At 45.6% G+C, this 21,076-nt stretch overlaps 1 protein-coding gene across 3 annotated transcripts in view; it reads left to right on the top strand.

Moving 5' to 3' along the window:
- Positions 1 to 17,357, top strand: part of fam135a (family with sequence similarity 135 member A) — a 33,115-nt gene extending 15,758 nt beyond the window's left edge. The window contains exons 8-22 of one of the 3 annotated variants that reach the window (XM_076285376.1): positions 281 to 407; positions 2,687 to 2,840; positions 3,805 to 3,882; positions 4,587 to 4,636; positions 5,814 to 5,969; positions 6,618 to 6,691; positions 6,860 to 7,014; positions 7,912 to 9,961; positions 11,298 to 11,458; positions 13,726 to 13,817; positions 13,951 to 14,048; positions 14,211 to 14,362; positions 14,758 to 14,868; positions 15,726 to 15,839; positions 16,134 to 17,357. In XM_076285376.1, coding sequence (XP_076141491.1) covers positions 281 to 407; positions 2,687 to 2,840; positions 3,805 to 3,882; positions 4,587 to 4,636; positions 5,814 to 5,969; positions 6,618 to 6,691; positions 6,860 to 7,014; positions 7,912 to 9,961; positions 11,298 to 11,458; positions 13,726 to 13,817; positions 13,951 to 14,048; positions 14,211 to 14,362; positions 14,758 to 14,868; positions 15,726 to 15,839; positions 16,134 to 16,339 — 3,778 coding nt within the window. In that variant the 3' untranslated portion in view covers positions 16,340 to 17,357. Of the gene's footprint in view, positions 1 to 280; positions 408 to 2,686; positions 2,841 to 3,804; positions 3,883 to 4,586; positions 4,637 to 5,810; positions 5,979 to 6,617; positions 6,692 to 6,859; positions 7,015 to 7,911; positions 9,962 to 11,297; positions 11,459 to 13,725; positions 13,818 to 13,950; positions 14,049 to 14,210; positions 14,363 to 14,757; positions 14,869 to 15,725; positions 15,840 to 16,133 lie in introns of those variants that run through there. The other 2 variants (XM_076285375.1, XM_076285377.1) reach the window with 2 other exon arrangements.
- The last annotated feature ends 3,719 nt before the right edge of the window (positions 17,358 to 21,076 follow it).

Below are 21,076 nucleotides of genomic sequence, written 5' to 3'. Positions count from 1 at the left end.
ATTTGTTTTAATCTGCCTTTGCCTTTGAAATACACAGGCTGTTTTCTTAAACTCTCAGACCTGTTTTTGTCAGCGTTCTTGGAAATGCCTCTTGAAATGTTTCTAAGAATGAACAGCTCTTATTCTCCTTGTGGTATTTTATCATGTACTGTCATGTTTGCTGACAAATGATGCCAGTTTACTACCCTTTGCCTCTGGATTTGTTGTGCTGATCTGTGTGTGTGTGTGTGTGTGTGTGTGTGTGGTGTGTGTGCTTGTGTGTGTGTGTGCTTGTGTGTAGCTTTCCCCGGCATGTGAAGAGTACATGGCTGAACCGAAACGCGCCGGCACAGAGCAAAGACTCCCTCATCCCCCCTCTGGAGAATGTGGTGTTTGGCAGCAGCTATGTCAAGCAGTTATCCCCTGATGTAAGTCCAGTTCAGCAGCCTGTATTCTGTGGCCAGCCACAGCAACAGGAGACTTTAACCAATAAGTGATTTAGTGACAAACACGAGAAAATGAAGTCAGACAAGAGCCCTTTGGCTTTCTTGTGCTGAAGCTGTAAGGCTCTGCTGTTACAGTCTCTAGGCCAAGGGTATTCAATTCATTTTCAGTGAGGTCCAGTTCCAGATTTTAAGTAAGGGATAATGTATAGAACGCCGGTAATTATTGGGAAAATAAGTTCCTATAGGGCGAACCGGACCCCGACGCAGAGCGGAGGGGTCTTGTTCCGCCCTGAAGGGACTTATTTTCAGACCCAGACCACAGTCCGCCTATTAGTGACCTCAGCTCTACACCATCTACTCGAAATGCCCCCCAGCAGTTACTTACAACGGCAGCACTTTGACTTGAAGTTCCTAATGACCAGGAAGCTTGGGAAGATTAAGCCACTGTGTTAGACAAGAATGTTGACACTGGAAGGCCATCAGGACATTTTGCTTGCTGACATCATTGAGGTAACTTACAGACACCACTGATGAGTATAAAACATGTATTAACTGGGGAACTGTTATATTTGGTAGGGTATTGTATAAGATCACACAAAGCCAAAAAATAGACATGATCTAATTAGGAAAGCTATTTGAATGGATGATTCACACATCCGTATCATCACTTAAGGTCTCAGTTCAAACCGTTCATCTGGAATAGCCAGCGCAATGGTATTTTTTATCCATGGCCATGGCCTCATTTGGTTGGAACAGAGATGATGTAACATTGCAGCAGCAGTACCAGCTCTGATGCTGTGGACAGGAGAATGTGAGCGAGCAGGAACGAGAACGAACCCTCTCCTCTTAGTGGACTAGCTCCCCACGTCCTCCACCCCCACAACGGCACACAGACGAGAACGAACCCTCTCCTCTTAGTGGACTAGCTCCCCAAGTCCTCCACCCCCACAACGGCACACAGACGGCTCAAGACCCAGAATGCACTCGAGCTGGCCAGAGCGGAGTTTCATAATGGCTGCAGAAACCAAACAAAAGAAAAAAACTCCAGTATATATTCCCTTTCCCTTCGCCTCGCCATAGAGATGGTCTTTAATATTAACCACACACACACACACACATTAGTGAAGGCTCGCTTTTCCCTGAGGCCGAAGCCTGTGAGAATCTCATAGATCAATGCCAGGCCTGGTCTCGGATCAGTTCAGCAGCATTATCTAATCCATTGAGCGATTTCTGTGGCAGAGGGAGTTCTGGTATATTGGAATAGAATGAACATTGAACTGATTCAACTTTCTGTAACATTTGTAGTGTGTTTAAACTTTGGTTTGGGTTGCTCGCTGCAAGTTCAGCATTTCAATTCCCTTTGACTGTAGACATGAAGGGAACCGAAAAGTCGAACTCCATCTCAGTTCTTTTAAAGATGGGGTTAGCGATGCTGGAGATTGCTCATGTTGAAGAACAGCCAATCAAATAGATTCCTCCCCTCAGTGCTCCATAGGTTTGTGGCAGAATCCTATAGAGAGAGAGTTGCGTACATGGGGCATCAAAATTCACTTCAAAAAGTTCTGGACAAAATTGACAGTTGATTAGAATGCATTGAAAACTTTTAATACAATTCCAGACTTTATATCGTAGCCTATTAAATAGCTAGTAGACTGAGCTTAGCTTAACGTTAATTTGCTTGCCTTGTTCGCTGTCCATACTGCTGTACTGCTGTTAACTTCCGGCAACTATTTGAGGCTTGAAATAGAACATTGGCGTGAATAGAGTTGTTGCAACTCTCTGGGGTGTGAACTGATGACATCCTGTTTCTGATTGGCTGCAGCAGTGTTAAAGTTGACTGATATTTAGCCGACGCATTTATCCAAAGCAACACGGACTCTCAGTGGCGGGAATCGAACCCAGATTGACCGAATGTCAATCAGTGAGGTTACCGGTGCTCCACCAGGGTGGTGTGGTGTGAGTTCTTGCACACACAAAATTTAGTGCACACAGAATGGACCACTGGTGGGTTGTGTGTGTGTGTGGAGAGATTTGCTGAATCCCACATTACACCAGTTAACCTATAGCTAGCCTGGTGCTAAAAGGGAGTTGTAGGCTAACTGGCTTAACTAACATCCTATAGGCCTAAGGTGTCAAACAGGGTAATTGCATGCACAGAGAATGGTATGTTTCCTCTTGTCTCACTCTGTGGTAGATGAGCTGAATTTCCCAAAAGTTGGCATGTTCTTTTAAGGTGTGTTGTGCTCTTGTGCCCTCCTCAGGGGAAGACGTTCCTGGTGTCTGATCACTGCCTGCAGCACGCCTTCAACCTGCACCAGAGCTTGTGTGCCAGCCTGCTGCTGGCCTACCAGGGTCTCTTCTCCTACTTCTCCACCGTCACCAAGGACCTGCCCTCCTCCCACCGCATGGAGCTAGGTACAGTGGGCGCCCATGCCCCCCCACACACACCCCTCCACCCACACACACCCCTCTCTCTCTCTTAGTGCTAGCCAGCTTATAATCCCCACCGCTCCCCCATTTATGTTCTGTTCCTTCATGCGTAGCACTGTTGCTGATGCTTTGTCCAAATCACTTTGAAGGTCAATGGATGTGATTGTTGCAGGGAGGGAATTGAGCTGTACTATTGGCTTTTTGATGGCCACATTCAGTTGTAAATGAGAATGAGAGTTTTGTGTTGTTTTGTTTTTTAAAGCACTGCTTTGTAATTGAGTGTGTGTGATCAGTGATGATTTATTGCTTTGTCAAAGTGACCTCCAGTTTCATAGGTGCCACATGTCTTGTCAGTTTTTTAGCTTGTTTGTTTTAGATGGCTGTTTTGAGATGTTGTTGTTGTATTTTTGTTTTATCATTTGCTCACTAACATTCAAATTAATCCCGCCTCTCACCATCTAACCCCTTTACTGGAAATTTGTAAGATTGGTCACCTAGGCAGTAACTAACTTAAACCTGTTCTTCTCAACTTATCATCCTCATCCTAACCAGAATTACCCATCCAACTATGTGCTTGTATTGATGTTGTACGTGTGTGTGTGTGTGTGTGTGTGTGTGTGTGTGTGTGTGTGTGTGTGTGTGTGTGTGTGTGTGTGTGTGTCTTCTGCAAATACCCAATCGTTGCCCCTTATGAGCAATCTTTTTTTGTTGTGCCCCTTCATTTCCAACTGTAGACTAGCTCCCTAAGCCACTAGTTTTCTCTCCTGTAGCACAGCATCACCCTCAGACACTAACCCCTCTCCTCCTGCTCCTGCTGCTGCTGCTGCACGCCCCACCACTTCTCTCTAACCCACCTAACAGTAAATGGCTCTTACTGAGCATTAAGCGCCCGCTGAAGGGAGATGACACGTTGAACATGTGCCTATATATGTGCAATCCCCACCACTAGCCAAGCCCAGCATGCAAGTCCTTTATGAAAGAGTTCTCAGAAGACCTTACCCCCGCGGCCAAAGGCACGTCACCATAGGTATGTTACCCCTCCATCCCGTACGACCCCGTCCCCCTCTTCCCTGGCTCACTCGCTCTCCTCCTCCACCTCTCATTGTCCTTCCCTCCCTCCGTCTTCTCCCTCTCTATCTCTCTCTCCTCTCCCGATGCGCCTCCTCTCCAGGCGGTTCACTTTTCTCTCCGTTGAGTAAGTCTTCCTTGCTGATGGAACACTTGAGATCTGTGCTCTTTTTCTCTTGTTCCTTCTTCCTTATTCAGTGTGTTTCTAGGGTATTGGGGGTTTCTCTTCATGTCTGGCAATGCCTCGTCTCTCTCTCTCTCTCTCTCTCTCTGCTCTCAACTTTTCCTCAGTTTTCTCTTCTTTCCTCTTCCCTTCTTTAGCTCTTCATCGAGTTATCTTTTCAAATCTGTCTATCCCTCCCTCTATCCTTTCTTTTTTTCTTTCTTTCTCTCTCTCCATCTCTGTCTCTCTCTCTCCCTTTCTCTCCATCTCTGTATTTCTCTCTCTCCCTTTCTCTCTGTCTCTGTTCTGGTGTCCCTGTAGTGTCCTGGTCTTTCACTATTTCCTCCTGGTTTGTCAATCTAATGGTTCCTCTGCTGATGTTCTAATGGTTTCTCTGCTGATGTTCTAATGGTTCCTCTGCTCCCTCAGCTACACTTGCAGACCAATCCCACGTTGATATCTTGAAATTAATCATGACCTTTGTGTTCTTTGTCCCCCAGAGAAACTCGACGTGGAGGCCCGTCTCACCGAACTTTGTGACCAAGTGAAGGTATGTGCTCTCACCATTCATAGTGATGGAACATAGACACATACAGTTACACATACATATTAATAAACGCTTACACACAATAAATCCTTCTTTTGAGGCATGTTTTTAGTCATAGACAGACCTGCAGGTTGCCCTCATATTCATTTTGCTCTGATAATGCCATGTGATTTGTTTATCCAATGAGAGCATCAGTGTCAGTGTGCCTAGCTCTGTTTTCAGCGCTGTTAAAACAGAGAAGTCATAGATTTCTCCTCTGCTCTCTTTTACGTCTGTGGGAGTATTTATCAAAAATTGAGAAGCTCTGAAATATTTATCCCAGATTTATTATGCGTGTTGCACCCCACCCCCAACACACACACACACACACACACACACACACACACACACACACACACACACACAAACACACAAACACACAGCCTCTTCTCTCCCCGACTCTGCACTGTAGTCACTAGGTTGTAGAGCAGCCGTCTGTGGAGCAGGTTTGCTGATGCTGCAGCTTGGCTAGCGTTAGCTGGTGAGCACAGCCAACTGTGCTAATGTCTTTAATGTGACAAGTGCGCAGTGGTGGGCCATGACACAACAGCTTCTGGGAGCTCCAACGGCTGTCTGACTCTAAGCCCAAAAAGATGTGCAGTTTTCAGCCCAAAGGGGTTATTTTGAGCCACTCACAGGGTCTTTCACACTCTGGCTGTCAGTCAGGATGAAACGGTGTTGGATGTCTCCCAGAAATACAGGTAGCAAACACTGACTCACGGATTTCATTTTATACATCCCATTCTAGTGCTGTACTCCAGAATGTTATGTTTTATTATTCAATAAGTCTGTGTATGGTGGTTGGGTTTGAATCGTTAGGTATGCTTGCTGCCTCTGTCAAGTTGTTCATGAATAAATATATAAAGGAAAAAAAATCCTCTTTCTGTCCTTTAAACACTTCTCTTATCTGGCGCATCTCAGTAACACTGCAACATCCCCCGTGCCTCTGCTTAAGGAGACTCACTGTGTGGGGATGCCCCCTGGTGGCTGAAAAGAGTATTTGATTTGGTTTGTTTGTTTGTTTGGTTTCTTTTTCACCAGATCTCTGAATATTTGCTCAATTCTATGCTCTTCTGTGTGTGTGTGTGTGTGTGTGTGTGTGTGGATACACATGCATGTGTGTGTGCGTGTTCTCCAGAAGAGAGCAGAGAGTCCAGATGAGTTGGCGGAGCTGGTGAACATGAACCTGGCCCAGCTTTGCTCTCTGCTCATGGCGCTGTGGGGTCAGTTCCTGGAGGTGGTGTCCCTGCACGAGAGCATCGCCGCCCTGCTGGCCATGGACCATCACACGCTAAGGGTTAGTTAGACTCACAGACACACACACACACACACACACACACACACACACACACACACACACACACACACACACTCAATCCTACATGGACTCACACAAGCACAGACTTGCTCCTTTTTTTGATCTAAAATTTAAATGCATCTCCAAAAATCCTTGACCCTAACTAACAATATCAAATGAACGAATTGACCCAGTTATGGTTAGACTAGTGGAGTGAAGTGTTACACGTGAACCTATGTATCGTATCATGCAAAAGCTTGGGAGTTGTGTGAGTTTTTTTCAAAGTGAGGATCCATCCACACCTTGATCCTGAGCTTGATCAGGCTGTGAAGCTAATCGCTGACACCTGCAGCTACGCTACCCCCTCGTTATCTGCTATGTGTCAATAGAGATCATTATGGGATGTAATGTCCTGATGTGTGAACAGGTGCTGGGGTGCCATATATGGAGGCAACTACTGTGAATGAGGTGGTGGATGTGAATTAATTTGCAATGACTGCAGAACTATTTATGGATGTCAATAGTTTGGCACCAACGGAGTAACTCGCCCTTACTCCACAGAAATTCAATAGTTGACTCACTTCGGAGGCATAGAGATATTTGTAATGATCAACAGTTTTAAAATGCATTTACATTTCACGTCGGCAGGTCCGAAGATTTGCTGAGGCTTTCTTTTGCCTGGAACATCCGCGCCAAACCGCGCTCGCCTACCAGGAACTGCAGTGAGTGTCTTTGAAGATTTTCTCTCCTTTCATCAGCACTGATAAAGAATCCTGTCATTTCTTTTAGCTGCAGTAGTCAGGCTGTCAGTGGTAAAGGGCTGCTGGATGATGCTTATGAACTCACTGAACTGCTCCCTCCCTCCCTCCCTCTCTCGGTCTCTCCTCCAGCGCTCACAGCCACCAACAGATGACTGCCGCCATTAAAAGCTCCTCCTACTTCCTGTCACTGCCGCCACTGCCTGTCGAGTGTGCCGACCTGGACGGAGATGTCAATTCGCTGCCAATCATCTTTGAGGACCGCTACCTCGACTCGGTCAAGGAGGGTAAGTCGCACCACGTGACTGAAAAAGCCAACAGCTCCGTCACAGACCAGTTTTTTTTATTTTTATTTCAATAGTAGTTAGAGTTCATACCTTACCATACAATGCATATAGTAAGCTATGTATTATATGGTGTGTTAAACGACAGTAAGGTCCTGTCAAACTACTTCTTAATTTCTCATTGGATGAGAGGCATTCCATGAGTCGTCATGAGTGGCGATATTCCAGGAGATCCCCCACTAGGACGTTTTACTACAAGTAATCACTCCACATATTGCATTGAATTATCCAAAGCCAACATTTCATTCATACAAAGCGAGCAGTGAGAGCAGTGATTTCATAACATTTCAAGAGAGCAGTGATTTCATAACATCACATTTGAGTGAGAAAATGGAGTAAGTAAAGAGTAGGTGAATGTTCAATTTGATACGAGATGTATGTTCAATTTGATACGAGATGTATAGACATTAGGTACAAGTTAGCCTACTGTGTGCACAAGCACATAGCCTCTCACTGATCTTGACTCTCGAGTGGTGTTACGTTGCTTGGCAACCGGAAACGGCAAGGCTAAGATTAGAACTATTTTTGTGGGCGGAGGGTGAACGAGCAAAAATCAAAATAAACAACAGAAATCACAATTTAGTATCTAAAAACTAAATTAGTTGGTAATGGAACTGTTGTATATAAGCAGTACGACACTCATATTGCTGTTGGCACAGGATATCACCATGGCTGTGATTACCTTCGGTACCTTGCATTCAGCCATGGCGAAATGCTTTACCAGCACTACTCCCACTGCTTGATTATGATGTGTTGCTAAGCCACAATGACTTGAGGATAATGTCTGTGCCTGCTGCTGGTTTTGGCTACTCTCTCACGCAGCTTGCTTCTCTCCCTCAGATCGTGACGGCCCGTGGCTAGGGATGCCCAATGCCCGTAGAGGGTCCGTATCAGGGAGGTTGGACCGGTCCAGCTCGCGGGACATGGGTGGCGCCAGCGGCACAGGTCTCCTGAGCCCGACCCCCGAGCCGCGGCACGGCGCCCTGGCCACCACCTGGCCCGAGCCCACGGCCGAGCTGCAGCCGCTCAAGTCCAAGGCCAAGTCCATCAAGCTGAAGAAGAACACCAAGACGGAGAACTCCAAGAAGCTGGTGCGCCAGAGCTCCAAGGACTCGGTCATCCTCACCGGCTACAAGCACCTGAAGCTGCCGCCCTCACACTCCTCTGCCGCCGAGCCCCTGGCCAAGCCCCCCCGGGAGTGGTCAGCGTCGACAGCGGGGGAGGGTGTCGGTGGACGAGATGGGGAGGAGAGAGAGGGTCACCACCACCACCACCACCACCACCTCCTCCCTGGGGACGGCAGAAACAGTTCCCGGATCAGCGTCAAACACGCTCCCACGCTGCCCGACCCGGCGGGGGAGGCCGAGTGCCAAACGGACGGCGGCTGCCAAAGGGACGACTTCACCAACCTGCTGCGGCCCGTGGCGGGCGCCCACGGCAGGCCCCAGGCAGGTCCTGGAGCCGCAGCCCCAGTGGCGGGCGCGGAGGGCGGAGTGGCCGTTCCCCGTGGTGAGGCGCCGCCGCCCACAGCAGCAGCAGCAGCAGCAGGGGGCCACAGCGGGGGCCTCCGGCACATTGATGTGAAGCCCAGCGACAAGGACCCCTACCAGGGCGAGAAGGTCACCGTGCTCTCACCGGGCCGGCTGGCGGGGCTGCTGCCAGAGATCACACAGTCGCACTGCAGCCCTGAGGTCCAGCCCTCGCAAGGCGGTGGGGGGGTGGAGGGGGCAGCGGCGGCGGAATCATCAGCAGCAGCAGCAGGCGAGGCCGGCGGTCCAGCGCTGGGCGCTAAGAGCGACTGCATCCAGCTGCCCGGTGGACCTTCGTCACGCCTCTCGGACTCGGGCATCGAGAGCGAGCCCAGCTCGGCCACACAGCTGGCACCGGGGCCGCAGGCGAAGGCCGACACCACGGAGCCCGTCTGGGTCCCCCAGCAGCAGCAGCCGGCGTCGGAGAAGCCGCCCAGGCCTGTGTCCACCGTCAGGCCACTGCAGGCACTCACAGCGGGAGCCAAGTGCCCCGACGGAGGCGGAGGAGGCGGCCTCTGCCCAGAGACGACGAGCGGCGTGAGTGGCGTCCAGTCCTCGCTTACGTCCATCACCTCGCTCCCGTCCGACGAAGAGCCCGAGAGCGAGCCCGTCGGGAGGAAGTCCAGCGTGCTGGTGCAGGAGCAGAGCCTGGTGTTCTCGACCGACCCTGACCCCTGGGAGCCGGTCAGCAGCAGCGCTCACGCCCCCAACAACCCCCTGTGCCCTGCCACCACCACCGCCCAGCACTCCACCCTGGCCAGTCTGGGGGACGAGTCTGTGTTCCTGGACTCGCCTTCGACCGGCGCCCCCTGTGGGGCTGCAGCAGCAGAACCGTCTGCGTCAGCGTCAGCGTCCACTGCCGCGGGAGGGGCCCAGTCCAGCGCCTCAGGCACCAGCAGTACGGACATGGTGAAGCGCGGCCTGGTGGAGAACCACTTCGGCTCGCGCTCCAGCACCGACGTGTCCGAGATCAGCCCCGTCGAGTCGTCCGCGGTCACTCTGGGCGTCCGACCCTCTGGCCTGTCCGCCACCACCACCCTCGTCCCCGCAGCGGCTGCCGGAGCCAACGAGGAGGACGAGGGCGATGACGACGAGGAGCCGGAACACGACATCGAGAACGGTTACTACGAGGAGACGGACGCCCCGGCCTACGTCAACGGGCTGGAGGGGGCGGAGGAGAGCGGCGAGGAGGGGAGGAGCCTGCTCTATGACCAGGTGGGATTGGAGAACCTGCCGGAGACGGGCAGCTCCCTGCACCAACCGCACGTCTGCTGTCGGGCTGTTGTCCCGCCCCTCACCACCACCACCACCACCAACAGCATGCGCTGGTATGAGAACGTCCCTGAAGCTCACATGAATGCGTAAGTCTCCAGCGCTCTCTCTCTTATAGTCTATCATTAGTTAAGAACTATTTTAGGTGAAGCTACGATAACTCTAAGAGACTGGATCTATAAGCCGGTAGATGATGCCAGTTTTACTGGGGATTTGGATTAAAGGTTTGTTGGAACAATTGGAGGGTTAGTCAGTATGTTAATGTTATTCCTAGTTGGGTTTTAAAAGGCAACCTACTTTATTTGCCAGTTTTGATTACAAACATTTGAGCAAGTTATTCTTAGACATTAATTATCTAATTAATTACATACTCTGTGATTAATTAATCTAAATTAATCGCATGCATCCATTTTTGCTATGAACAAGTTTGGCAGATGAGTGAATCAAGGTAATGTCTGGAATACCCCTGTGATTTATCCTTTTTTTAGCTATTCAAACATGTTGTAGATTTTTATTCACATAATTACTGAGTTTTTGCCTTTTCTATCGAGTAGGTGGCAGTCCAGGATAAGAAATAGAGCAGTTCAAGAAATTAAACTGTTACACAATGCGAACGGAAATAGTGTGTGAAGTTATTGGAATGGAAATAAATGTAACCACCTTCAACATACTTGATTGTTTCAAGTGTGCAACAAATTTAGTCAATTTATTAATGGAGTTTGTTGGTTAGTTAGGTTAGGCTCAGCAAAGCGTTAGCAAAGTTAACTTTGACAAGGCTGGCGGTTAGCATTATTATCATCATCAAGAGGTGTGCTAACTCGTAGGCCTACCTCCGGATTGTTTTGCATTGAGGTGCTACTTCAGACTTGACAAACTCCTATGGTAGGCAGCGGAAATTCCTTACTGCAGAAATAGTAGATTGATGCTCCTGTCAACAGTATTTGCCTGGGCGTTCTTTTTAAAACGTAGGCTAAATGTTTCATTTAAAGCAGTGCTTTCTCGTCTGCCTCCTTCTGTTACGATAGCCAGACTGTACTGGGTCAAATGTCACTATGAAATGCGGTTAGTTTTTAGTTTTTAACACGTTATTATTTCTTATTTTATTTATTTCTTTATTAATTAATCAATCGAAATTAACGCATTATTTTGACAGCCCTAATTATATATAATAACTATTATTTATAAATATATAATTTATAGATATGAAGTTTGTTTTTTCCCTTCTTGCTAACTTAATGAGTCAGAACTTAATCATCTCTGTTCTGACAAGCCTATTAGTTTAGGAGGAATAAATTGCTGTACTGTGTACTTTGCGGTATTTTATACATGTGTGGTCTTGCAGAATACAGGCCCTTGATGCTGATCCCGATGTAATAGCCTTGGCTGTGTGTGTGCGTGCGCGTGTGTGTGTGTGCTTGTTTACAGGTTTGTGCAGGCCAAAGAGGAGCTGAAGCTGCTGAAGCTGCCGGGCTTCCTGTACAGTGAGGTGGCGGAGCTGGCCTCCACCATGCCCTACTTCAGCCTGGAGGAGGACGACAGCACCGACGAGGGCGTCCACCTGGTGGTCTGTGTCCACGGCCTGGACGGTGAGCACTGAGGAGACCACACACACACACACACACACACACACACACACACACACACACACACACACACACAGAGGGCTGGAGGTGAGCATAAGGAATCAAGCCTGGAGCCAGGCAGAGATGTTACAAGGCAAGGCAAGGCAAGTTTATTTATATAGCACATTTTATACACAGGGGTAATTCAATTGGCTTTACATAAACAAAAGCAAAGACTACATAAAAGCATAAAAGGGCAGTAGTTTAAAAACGTTTAAAAAGTAAAATACATAAAATAGAGTAGTTAAAAGACATAAAAGACAATAAAATAATAAAGACCGTGCAAAACAATCTATTACTGGAACAGAGCCAACAACTTAACCTTATGCTTTGTCATACCAGTTAGGCTGTTAGGTTATTAAATTTAGCTATAGACCAGCTAACCCAAACAAAGCCTGAAAAATCCATGCCCATCAGACAGTCTCTCAACAGGTTATTATTACTGTGACGAAACCTCTGTCCGTCTTTGATAATCGGCACACAACAAGCATGCCCTTTATGAAACTCACACAGATTCTCATGTTTTGGCATAAACGGTGAAAGGAAAGATGAGCACTGTGATTAACAGCACAAAATCATGAGAGGGTAATAGTTTAAAAGGGGGTGGGGCTTTAAAAAGTAAAGAACATAGAACAGACCTGCCAACCTGTACGCATTTTGCGTAGCAACCACGGATTTTCACATCAAATACGATTTTTTACTTAAAACTACGCAAAACGAGCAGACACCCAACTTCTCCAGAAAAGCTCCTTGAGCATGTGAATTAGAATCCCCTGCAAATCTGTTTCATGCCAGGATGAGATACAGAGAGAAAGTGACAAGTGAGAATGACAGGCAAAGCATTATGTCATTTTTTTCTTCTTCATTCAACGGTGGGTTAAATGAAAGACTTGATGAGTTGAGTTTAAAGGGATATTCCACCATTTGGGGAAGTACACTCGTTTTCCACCTCACCTTGAGTTAAAGAATTGAGTTTTACCTTTCCCCAGTTCATCCAGCCGTTCTCTGAGTCTGACAGTAACACTTTTAGCTCCAGCTCATTGAATCAGATTAGACTGTTAGCTTATAGGAGAGATGCTAATGGTCTAATCTGATTCAATCTGGTGCTAATTAAATGGAGCGCGGAACTTTCCGAGGCAAAATGCAGCCATTAACAACGAGTCTGAAAGTGGACCTGTAGGCTAAATATTTTGAGCTGCTCATTGATGAGTGTTCAATTTGTTTCTTCTTTGGAGCATATAGACCCTTCTTCTTGATTATTAGTGTGAAAACAAGCAAGAACAAATAATAGGCTTCCAGACGGAGATCGCGCACCTATCACAGTTGGGATAATGTAGGCCTAATCATCGCAGCCTCACAGATGGCAGATGGCACCTATCACAGTTGGGATAATGTAGGCCTAATCATCGCAGCCTCACAGATGGCAGATGGCACCTATCACAGTTGGAATAATGTAGGCCTAATCATCGCAGCCTCACAGATGGCAGAAAGACACCACGATCTGAAAGAAACTGAGTGCATGTGCCAGTGAAATTCTTTAAAAGCAATCAGTAATTTGCATTAGTCAGCAGGTAATAATTGAACATTTCATGTTTTAACATGTAGGCTATTGTGAGTAAAGGGATAGACTGCACACTGACAACAGCAGATGTCCAAAAGCCTCTATCTACTGTAGCCTATATCTAGGTGAATTAAATATGTTGGCATAACATGGGCGATAGATGTATTTCTTTACCAAATACATCTTTAATAATAATGGATTGAGAAGAGGTAATAATACCAGACATGATTGAATAGAGGCCACATATAAGAAAATGGACAACATATCCACATCAGTCCCTATCAACATAGCTCAGGATTATTTGGCTCTAAAACGGATTGTCAACATTGTAGAGCTACTGTAAAAGATTCAGTTTGCACTTTCAGGAACACATTGGATCACATTTAGATAGATATTCAACATTAAAGATGGGTCGCTATCCAAAATGTGTCTTGTGAGTATGACTATGTCTGTACAAGCTGTACCTTTCTCTGTTCAATAAATTGTTGAAGGAATACTATGTTGTGGATTACAGTACAACCCTTTGCAGTCCAAGTGCTGTAATTCAAATGAAAAGCACACATGGTTCTTTAGCAACAGAAAGGAGAAGAATGAATTCAGTCGTCCAGTGCTGGGCTCGTTTGCTGGGTCTGTGTATGCTCATCTGTTCTTTGCTCCTCTGTTCCAACAGGAAACAGCGCAGACTTGCGCCTGGTGAAGACCTACCTGGAGCTGGGATTGCCTGGCTCTCACATAGAATTCCTCATGTCCGAACGCAATCAGGTAAACAGCAACACAAACACAGGGAGATAGTTGCACCCACCTGAGATGAAAAGGGTGTTGTCAAAATAAATAGCCGCCTCACAGTAACTTTCTGCTGTTGTTAATCTTTGAATTTATTTTCTGTCTTCTACAGAATGACACCTTTGCTGATTTTGAATCAATGACTGACCGGCTGTTGGATGAAATTGTGCAGTATATTCAGATCTACAATTTAGCTGTCTCAAAAATCAGGTAGGTTTTTTTTATTTTTTTTATTTAGTGATGATAATTTCCAAAGCCAATTGTCTGATTTAATTATATCTTTGTTACACACTCTCTCTCTCTCTCTCTCTCTCTCTCTCTCTATTGTCTCTTCTCTGTCTGATTGTGTTTCTTTCCTCGTTTTGTCCTCAGCTTCGTGGGTCACTCCCTGGGGAATCTGATCGTGCGCTCGGTGCTGACAAGGCCCAGGTTTAAGTGTTACCTGAGCCGGCTGCACACCTTCCTGTCTCTGTCGGGCCCTCACCTGGGCACGCTGTACAACAGCTCTGCCCTGGTCAACACAGGTGAGTCAGGTAGCACAGGAGCGTTCTGTTTAAATAAGGCCAGGAAATAAGGAGTCATGGTACACTCAAAACCAATAAACAGAGGAATGTATTCAAGGGCGTGGTGGACACTCTGATACGTGTACCTTAGTATTGATAACATTGCAATGTCTGAGCATCAGTTAATACGTTTTTGTTGTTGATGTTGATGGGTTTTTTTTATTATTATTTAGTCAGTTATTTTGTTCTGACCTTTTGATTGTGTAGCACTTTGGTTGCTGTTGCATCACAACTGTTGCTGTTTTTAAAGTGCTTTATAAATAGCCTGACTTGACTGTAGTGTCAGATCTCTGGCCTTGTCACTGGTCGATGCTTGTCCACCCTGCTCCTGTTAAAGAGTGCTCTTTCTGTCTCAGGCCTGTGGTTCATGCAGAAGTGGAAGAAGTCGGGTTCTCTTCTCCAGCTGACCTGCCGGGATCACTCAGACCCACGCCAAACCTTCCTGTACAAGCTCAGCAAGAAAGCAGGTGAGCGTCTGAGAGGGAAGCTACTCCAGGCGCGTTACTGAAGTGTTCCGTTCGCGACGCGTAAAATCCATTTTAGACGAATGGTCTATTTTCGAACGTACGCACCGCTATCACGTCTGGTGTAGCTACTTCCATTGATTATAATGGAAACTAATTGTTGCAGCAGACGCAACGCGAACGGAATGCTTCCGTTACGTTCCTGCTGTTGCTTAGCTCTAAGTCTGTCACCCTCTCCGTATGAAACAGGAGTGGTTATGATAATTATCCATTATGAGGATGTCATTCAAGTGCTGTCACGCTTCATCCGTGCAGTAATCATGCAATTCAACTTGGAGAAATGCAACATTTGCAGTAGTCTGTCTAGTAATCCCCTCTTGGTAATGAATGCAGTAGACTCAAGTATTCCCCTTGGGACTGACTGGTTGATAAGATAATGTAAATGTAAATCAGGTTTCTAGGCCAAGTATACTTGCGTATACGAGGAATTTGGTCTCTGCATTTATCCCATCCGTGAATTAGTGAAACACACAGAGCACAGAGTGAACACACAGTGAGGTGAAGCACACACTAACCCGGAGCAGTGAGCTGCCTTGCTACAGCAGCACTTAGGGAGCAGTGAGGGGTTAGGTGCCTTGCTCATGGGCACTTCAGCCATTCTCACTGGTCGGGGATCGAACCAGCAACCTCCGGTTCCAAGCCCGAAGCCCTAACCAGTAGGCCACGACTGCCCCATAATCCAAGTAGTTGTGGTGGTTGCTATAGTAACTCAAGTGGTTGCTAGGCTGGTTGCTAGGGTAATCATGTTGGTTGCTATGTTGTGACTGATGAAGCTGAAGGAACTCTTCTTCTCTTGTCAGGGCTCCAGTACTTTAGGAATGTGGTGCTGGTGGGCTCTCTGCAGGACCGCTACGTCCCCTATCACTCAGCTCGCATTGAGATGTGCAAAACCGCCTTAAAGGACAAGCAGACAGGTGAGGCTGCTGTACACACACACACACACACACACACACACACGGGACACTGCTGTAGCTCACACTCCACTAGCATGCTACACACACTTCTCCAGGAGTTTGGCTGCACAGCGTTATCTGGAGCATTAGTTGAAGTTAAAGTAGGCTGGTATTTAGCGGACACACTACGACGGGCCGGGTACAGGAATTGAACCCTGGCCAACCGATTGGGGGATTGTGATGGTCAGGGATTGATCAGGGGTCTGTTATTATAAACTTGGCATAATTTTTGATTCCTCATGTTATTTCTCTTAGGTCCGGTATACGCCGAGATGATTGAAAACCTGCTGCTGCCCGTGCTTCAGAACAAAGAGTGCAACCTGGTGCGCTACGATGTCATCCACGCACTGCCCAACACCGCCAATTCGCTGATCGGCCGAGCAGCACACATTGCCGTGCTGGACTCCGAGATCTTCTTGGAGAAGTTCTTCCTGGTTGCTGGCCTCAAGTTCTTTCAGTAGAGATTGTTTGGAGGTGGGAAGGAGGCAGGACTTTGAGTTGTTACCTCACAGCACCCTAAACAAAAAGACATTCAGCGCAAGTCACATAATTTTTTTTTTTTTTTTTTTTTAAGTATGGTATTTTCTTTTTTGTTTCCTTGTAGGAGGCAAAAAGAAAACAAATGACAGTATATCAGTGTTTTTGTTTCTTAAACTGTTTTGTTGTTTTATCTTTCAATAGTTGGTGCATTGTGAATGTGGAATTCTCATTTTTATTTTTCTACTGCCATTTTTCTTTTTTTTAATGGATGATTTTAATCATTTTAAAGTACTGTCAAGGTAATGCTATGGTCTCTTCATTTTATTGTGGTATTTTCAGTGTTATTTATGTATAATTATATTTTGCCAGTTTTATTCCACATTTTTTTTATTCAATTACTCAAGGTTATTGCTGAACTGGAAATGTAGCTGCTAAACACATAAAATATTTATTTTGCGGGAGGTGAACCAAGTCCGCTCTGTACATCACAGAGAGGACCCATTTCACTCAAAACAAATGATTTCACTTTTTTCATTATTTTTCATCAGACTGCAGACAAAGAGAGAGTGAGAGTAGATTTTTTATGACACTTGTCATTTTTACTACTCACGTTTTTTACAATCCATTTTTTACATCACAAAAGACATGCTTCCAGATGAATTCAGTTGATTATTGATTGTAGCTTCGAAGCAGCAGTCTGGAGCTGAGCTATGGTGTTTTCGACACCGTCGCTCCGAGCAGCCGCTGCTTCACGCACAACACTAACCCAGCCTGGTGTTGGGGGAGACCCTTGAATTTCGAGCATGGTAACTATTTCACTACAGGGATCATCGGGTAACAATAGGCCAAGTGTCAGATCTTTCATACAGCACAAAGTGATCAAACAAAATGGTTTATGGAAAGTATTTATGTTTGGTATCTGGGGTGAAAATTTATTTATGCTTGTAAACGAGAAAATGGTATTTTAAATAAAAGAAATAAATTTCTCATTTGTCACAATGGGTTTTGTATCATTGACTGCAATCTTATCCATTAAATGTACTGAAAGCAAAAGACAGTTTCTCCACTCATTTCTTCCTATTTGTTAATAAGCTTATCAATGCATCATTAATCATCGTAGCATGTCAAAATTATTCTCAGTCATTCTAGAAGTCGGTTCTAAGCACAAAGTTTGGAACTGTAATGTACTGTATCATTTCATTAATAGAGCTGTGATGGTGCAAACAGTCTTTCTTCATTTTTCTCAAAACCTATGACCAAATATCTCCTGTAGAGGATCTTAAGGTGTGTGTTGTCACCATTAAAAAGCCAGTGAGAGAAGATTCCTATTACCTCCACTGGGTGGCAGTGTTCACCTTTATCATTAAGAGTGAATTGTTGAGTATTTTAAAAAGACAGGCAAAACTATCCTATTTTCATTTTAAACACCTAGAATATTATGTATTGTTTGTGAGTAACATTCATGGGAGGCAAACATAAATGCATCAGGCGAAAAAACTGTAGTTGCACTTTCCATATAGCATATTCCCACAGGTGCTAAAGTAGCTATTTCACAAAACCAAGATCTCAACATGTTTTTCGATTGAGTGTGGCTTTGCCTGCAAATCGAAGTGTGCGTTCTGGGCCATTACAGACAGATATAAGGAGTTTCCTGGGCTTTACACTCTCCCTCAGTCTGATAGTGGCTCCTTGCACCAGCTGATCTTTGGAATGTTGCCTCTCCATGGAAACCTGGAGTTCCAAATGAAAGCAGTCCCACAATTGCCCCCCCCCCCCCATCCCCCAGCCCCGCCACTCATCCCTTTTCACCGCTTAATGGCATTGTGGGATGATGTAATGTGTACCCCCATGCAGAAAAAAGGGGGGGGGGGGGACGGGGAGCTAGATTGTGTGAGCTGACTCTGCAAGAAAGAGCTCTAGTGGGGGTTGGGGTCAGGGGTCAAATTGTCGCGGGGTTTTTGGTCCAACAGAGCCTCTGTCTCCTTTCAAACAGCAGCCAAAGACAAGGCCTCCAAGAGCAGGCCACCAGGTGTGACCACGACCCAGGAGCTGAAGGGACGGAGGGAGGTGTTTGTCCAGCACACCGCGTCGTTGTCCACTGCTCTCTTTCCTCCCGCCAGGACATCCTCGCTAATGGAACACCAGCAGAGCATGTTGTTAGCGTTACTGAAGAGTGTTTCACTGTCTCATTTGGTCTTTGCAATGCATCACACATCTGGGCAACACCAGGTTGTGGCATTTTAATGGTGAACTGCTTGAAATGGTGAGAACAGATTTATGAAGTCCTACAAATGTTTAGAGGGATAGGTGTTTTGTGCTGTCAAGTATTCTTAAGAAACTGAAGCAAATCTACTACAATATACTACTTTTTTCTTGCTATTTTGAAACTTTATATATAGTTTACTTACTTGAAGTAGGCCTATAGTTCGGAATATGAGGTTCTTTCAGATTTATTTGTTCTGTTTTTTTTTTCAACTAGGATTATTCTTAAAGCCAGTTCCTTTCTAAACAGCATACACTATTTGTTGCATAACACAACATGTTGTCATACAGATTATTAATGACCTATAATTACATATATATTATATCGATACTAGGCTACTTTCAAGTCTAAATGGTTAATATAGAGATGAATAGATTGAGCAGTTCATTAAGAGAGAGATGGTCCCACTAGGAGTCTAATTATCAGTAATCTCAGACGAGCTAATGCTAATCTTAGTCAGTAATCTGCTTCCCATGGATTACATTTGGCCAAGGCAGGCTCAGAGATTCCTGACTGTTTTTATGCTTCTGCATATTGCCCCCTCAAAAACAAGAAGGTAACTCACATATTGTGATTGCCTGGCTAGGCCTACCTGAGACTAGTATACTGTACATACAGGGATAGTGGTAAAACTAGATGTACCGCAGAGCGGTACAAAATATGACCGCCGCCCAGTCCAGCACATTTTTTCCACAAAAATAAATCACGCTGAAAGGCCTATATGATTCTAACTGTCTCACTAAATTGCATTAGCCACACTCAATTTTCACGGGTATCTGCTAGACAACAAGTACCAAAACATAATTAGTTCATAGATTCCACATGTAAAATTCATTTTATACAACCCCACCCCCATCTTGCCTGTTCATAATTCTGAGAAATTCTTGAATTGTGTGCATGTGTGCGTGTACACGTTTATGTTTATGTGTGTGTGTGTGTGTGTGTGTGTGTGTGTGTGCGTGCTTGTGTGTTTGCCTGCGTATGTGTGTTTGTGCATGTGCATGCATGCATACATATGTCTACTGTGTGAGTATGTGTCATACGTATGATTACTGTGAATGTATGTGTGTGCGTGTGTATCTGTTTATGCACATGTGTGCACATGAAATGGGTTAACATGACCCCTGGAGGCAAACATACAGAAAAAATTGGTCATCCTAGGCCCTACGGTTCTCAAGATATTCACAGAAAACTGTGTCTGCCCCACCCTCCTTTTGGGGGGTCCAGTACAGCGGGGGGGCTACAGATCAAAACGAAAAACGATGGTTCCATGCTATCCATGTGGAGTTACATGCCCACCAAGTTTCGTGTACCCCGGTCTTTCAGTGTCCCGGGAATCCTTGTTGGTGTATGGTCACTAAATGTACACATAAATTATTTTATTGTAAGGCCCACCATGAACGAAAGTTCACAAAACTTGGCATGCATTCGGAGGGTGTCATAATGATCCTACACTTTCAATTTCGTGCAGTTTTGACCATGTCAGCCAGAGATATTGTGATGAAAACACCACATTTTTTGCTTTTTAATTTTTAACTAGGTGGCGCTATACATGAAATAAGTGGTAATGGGATGGGTTGACATGGCCCCTTGAGATCAACATACAAAAAAAAGGTGGACCTCCTAGGCCCTACGGTTTTCGAGATATTCACAGAAAACTGTCTCCGGCCACCTACAGGCCAGTTGGTGTATAGTAACATAAATTAATTTATTGTGTGCCCCCCCATGAACGGAATTCCACGAAACTTGGCGTGCATTCAGAGGGTGTCATAATGATCATACACTTCCAATTTCGTGCAGTTTTGACTATGTTAGGTCACAGATACCTGCGATTACAACACTTCATTTTTAACTTTTTGTGTTTAACTAGGTGGCGCTATACATGAAATGAGTGGTTATGGAATGGGTTGACATGGCCCCTTGAGATCAACATACAAAAAAAATGGTCCTCCTAAACCTTACGGTTCTCGAGATATTCACAGAAAACTGTGTCTGCCCTACCTTCCTTTCGGGGGTGCAGTCCAGCGGGGGCATTCAGAACAGGTTAGATGATGGTGAAGGTTATTGTCCAATGTTTATAACAATACCAGTGGTATTAAAGTGTTCCTAGAGTGTTGACAAGTGTACATATTGTGAATGTGGATAATACAGTATTTATGTTAAAAGTTGCAATTGGTGAATAAACTCTTGAGAGGTGGATAAACTCTATTTCTGAAATTTCAGAGGTGGATAAACTGTGTTTACTCAAGTTTAGCCTCCACTACATCCCTGTGTAAATATGACCAATGGCAACTGGATGACATTTTTATGTGACACTGGCTTTCCTGCAACTCTCGATCCAATCCCAAGGATGTTCATTTGGTTTAATCAATAAAATTCACATATTGGCTTACAGATGCACTGTTAGGCCTATGTGTTTTTTTATTGCCAAGGCAGACAACGGTGACTTCCCAAA

The sequence above is a fragment of the Alosa pseudoharengus genome, unplaced genomic scaffold (assembly GCF_046254945.1).
Source record: "Alosa pseudoharengus isolate Yale_2024_CS ecotype anadromous, Long Island Sound unplaced genomic scaffold, YU_APseudo_1.1 YU_APseudo_1.1_scf_15, whole genome shotgun sequence".
NCBI lineage: Eukaryota > Metazoa > Chordata > Actinopteri > Clupeiformes > Clupeidae > Alosa > Alosa pseudoharengus.
The sequence above is the reverse complement of the archived record's forward strand: the minus strand, read 5'-3'. Positions and strand labels throughout refer to the sequence as shown.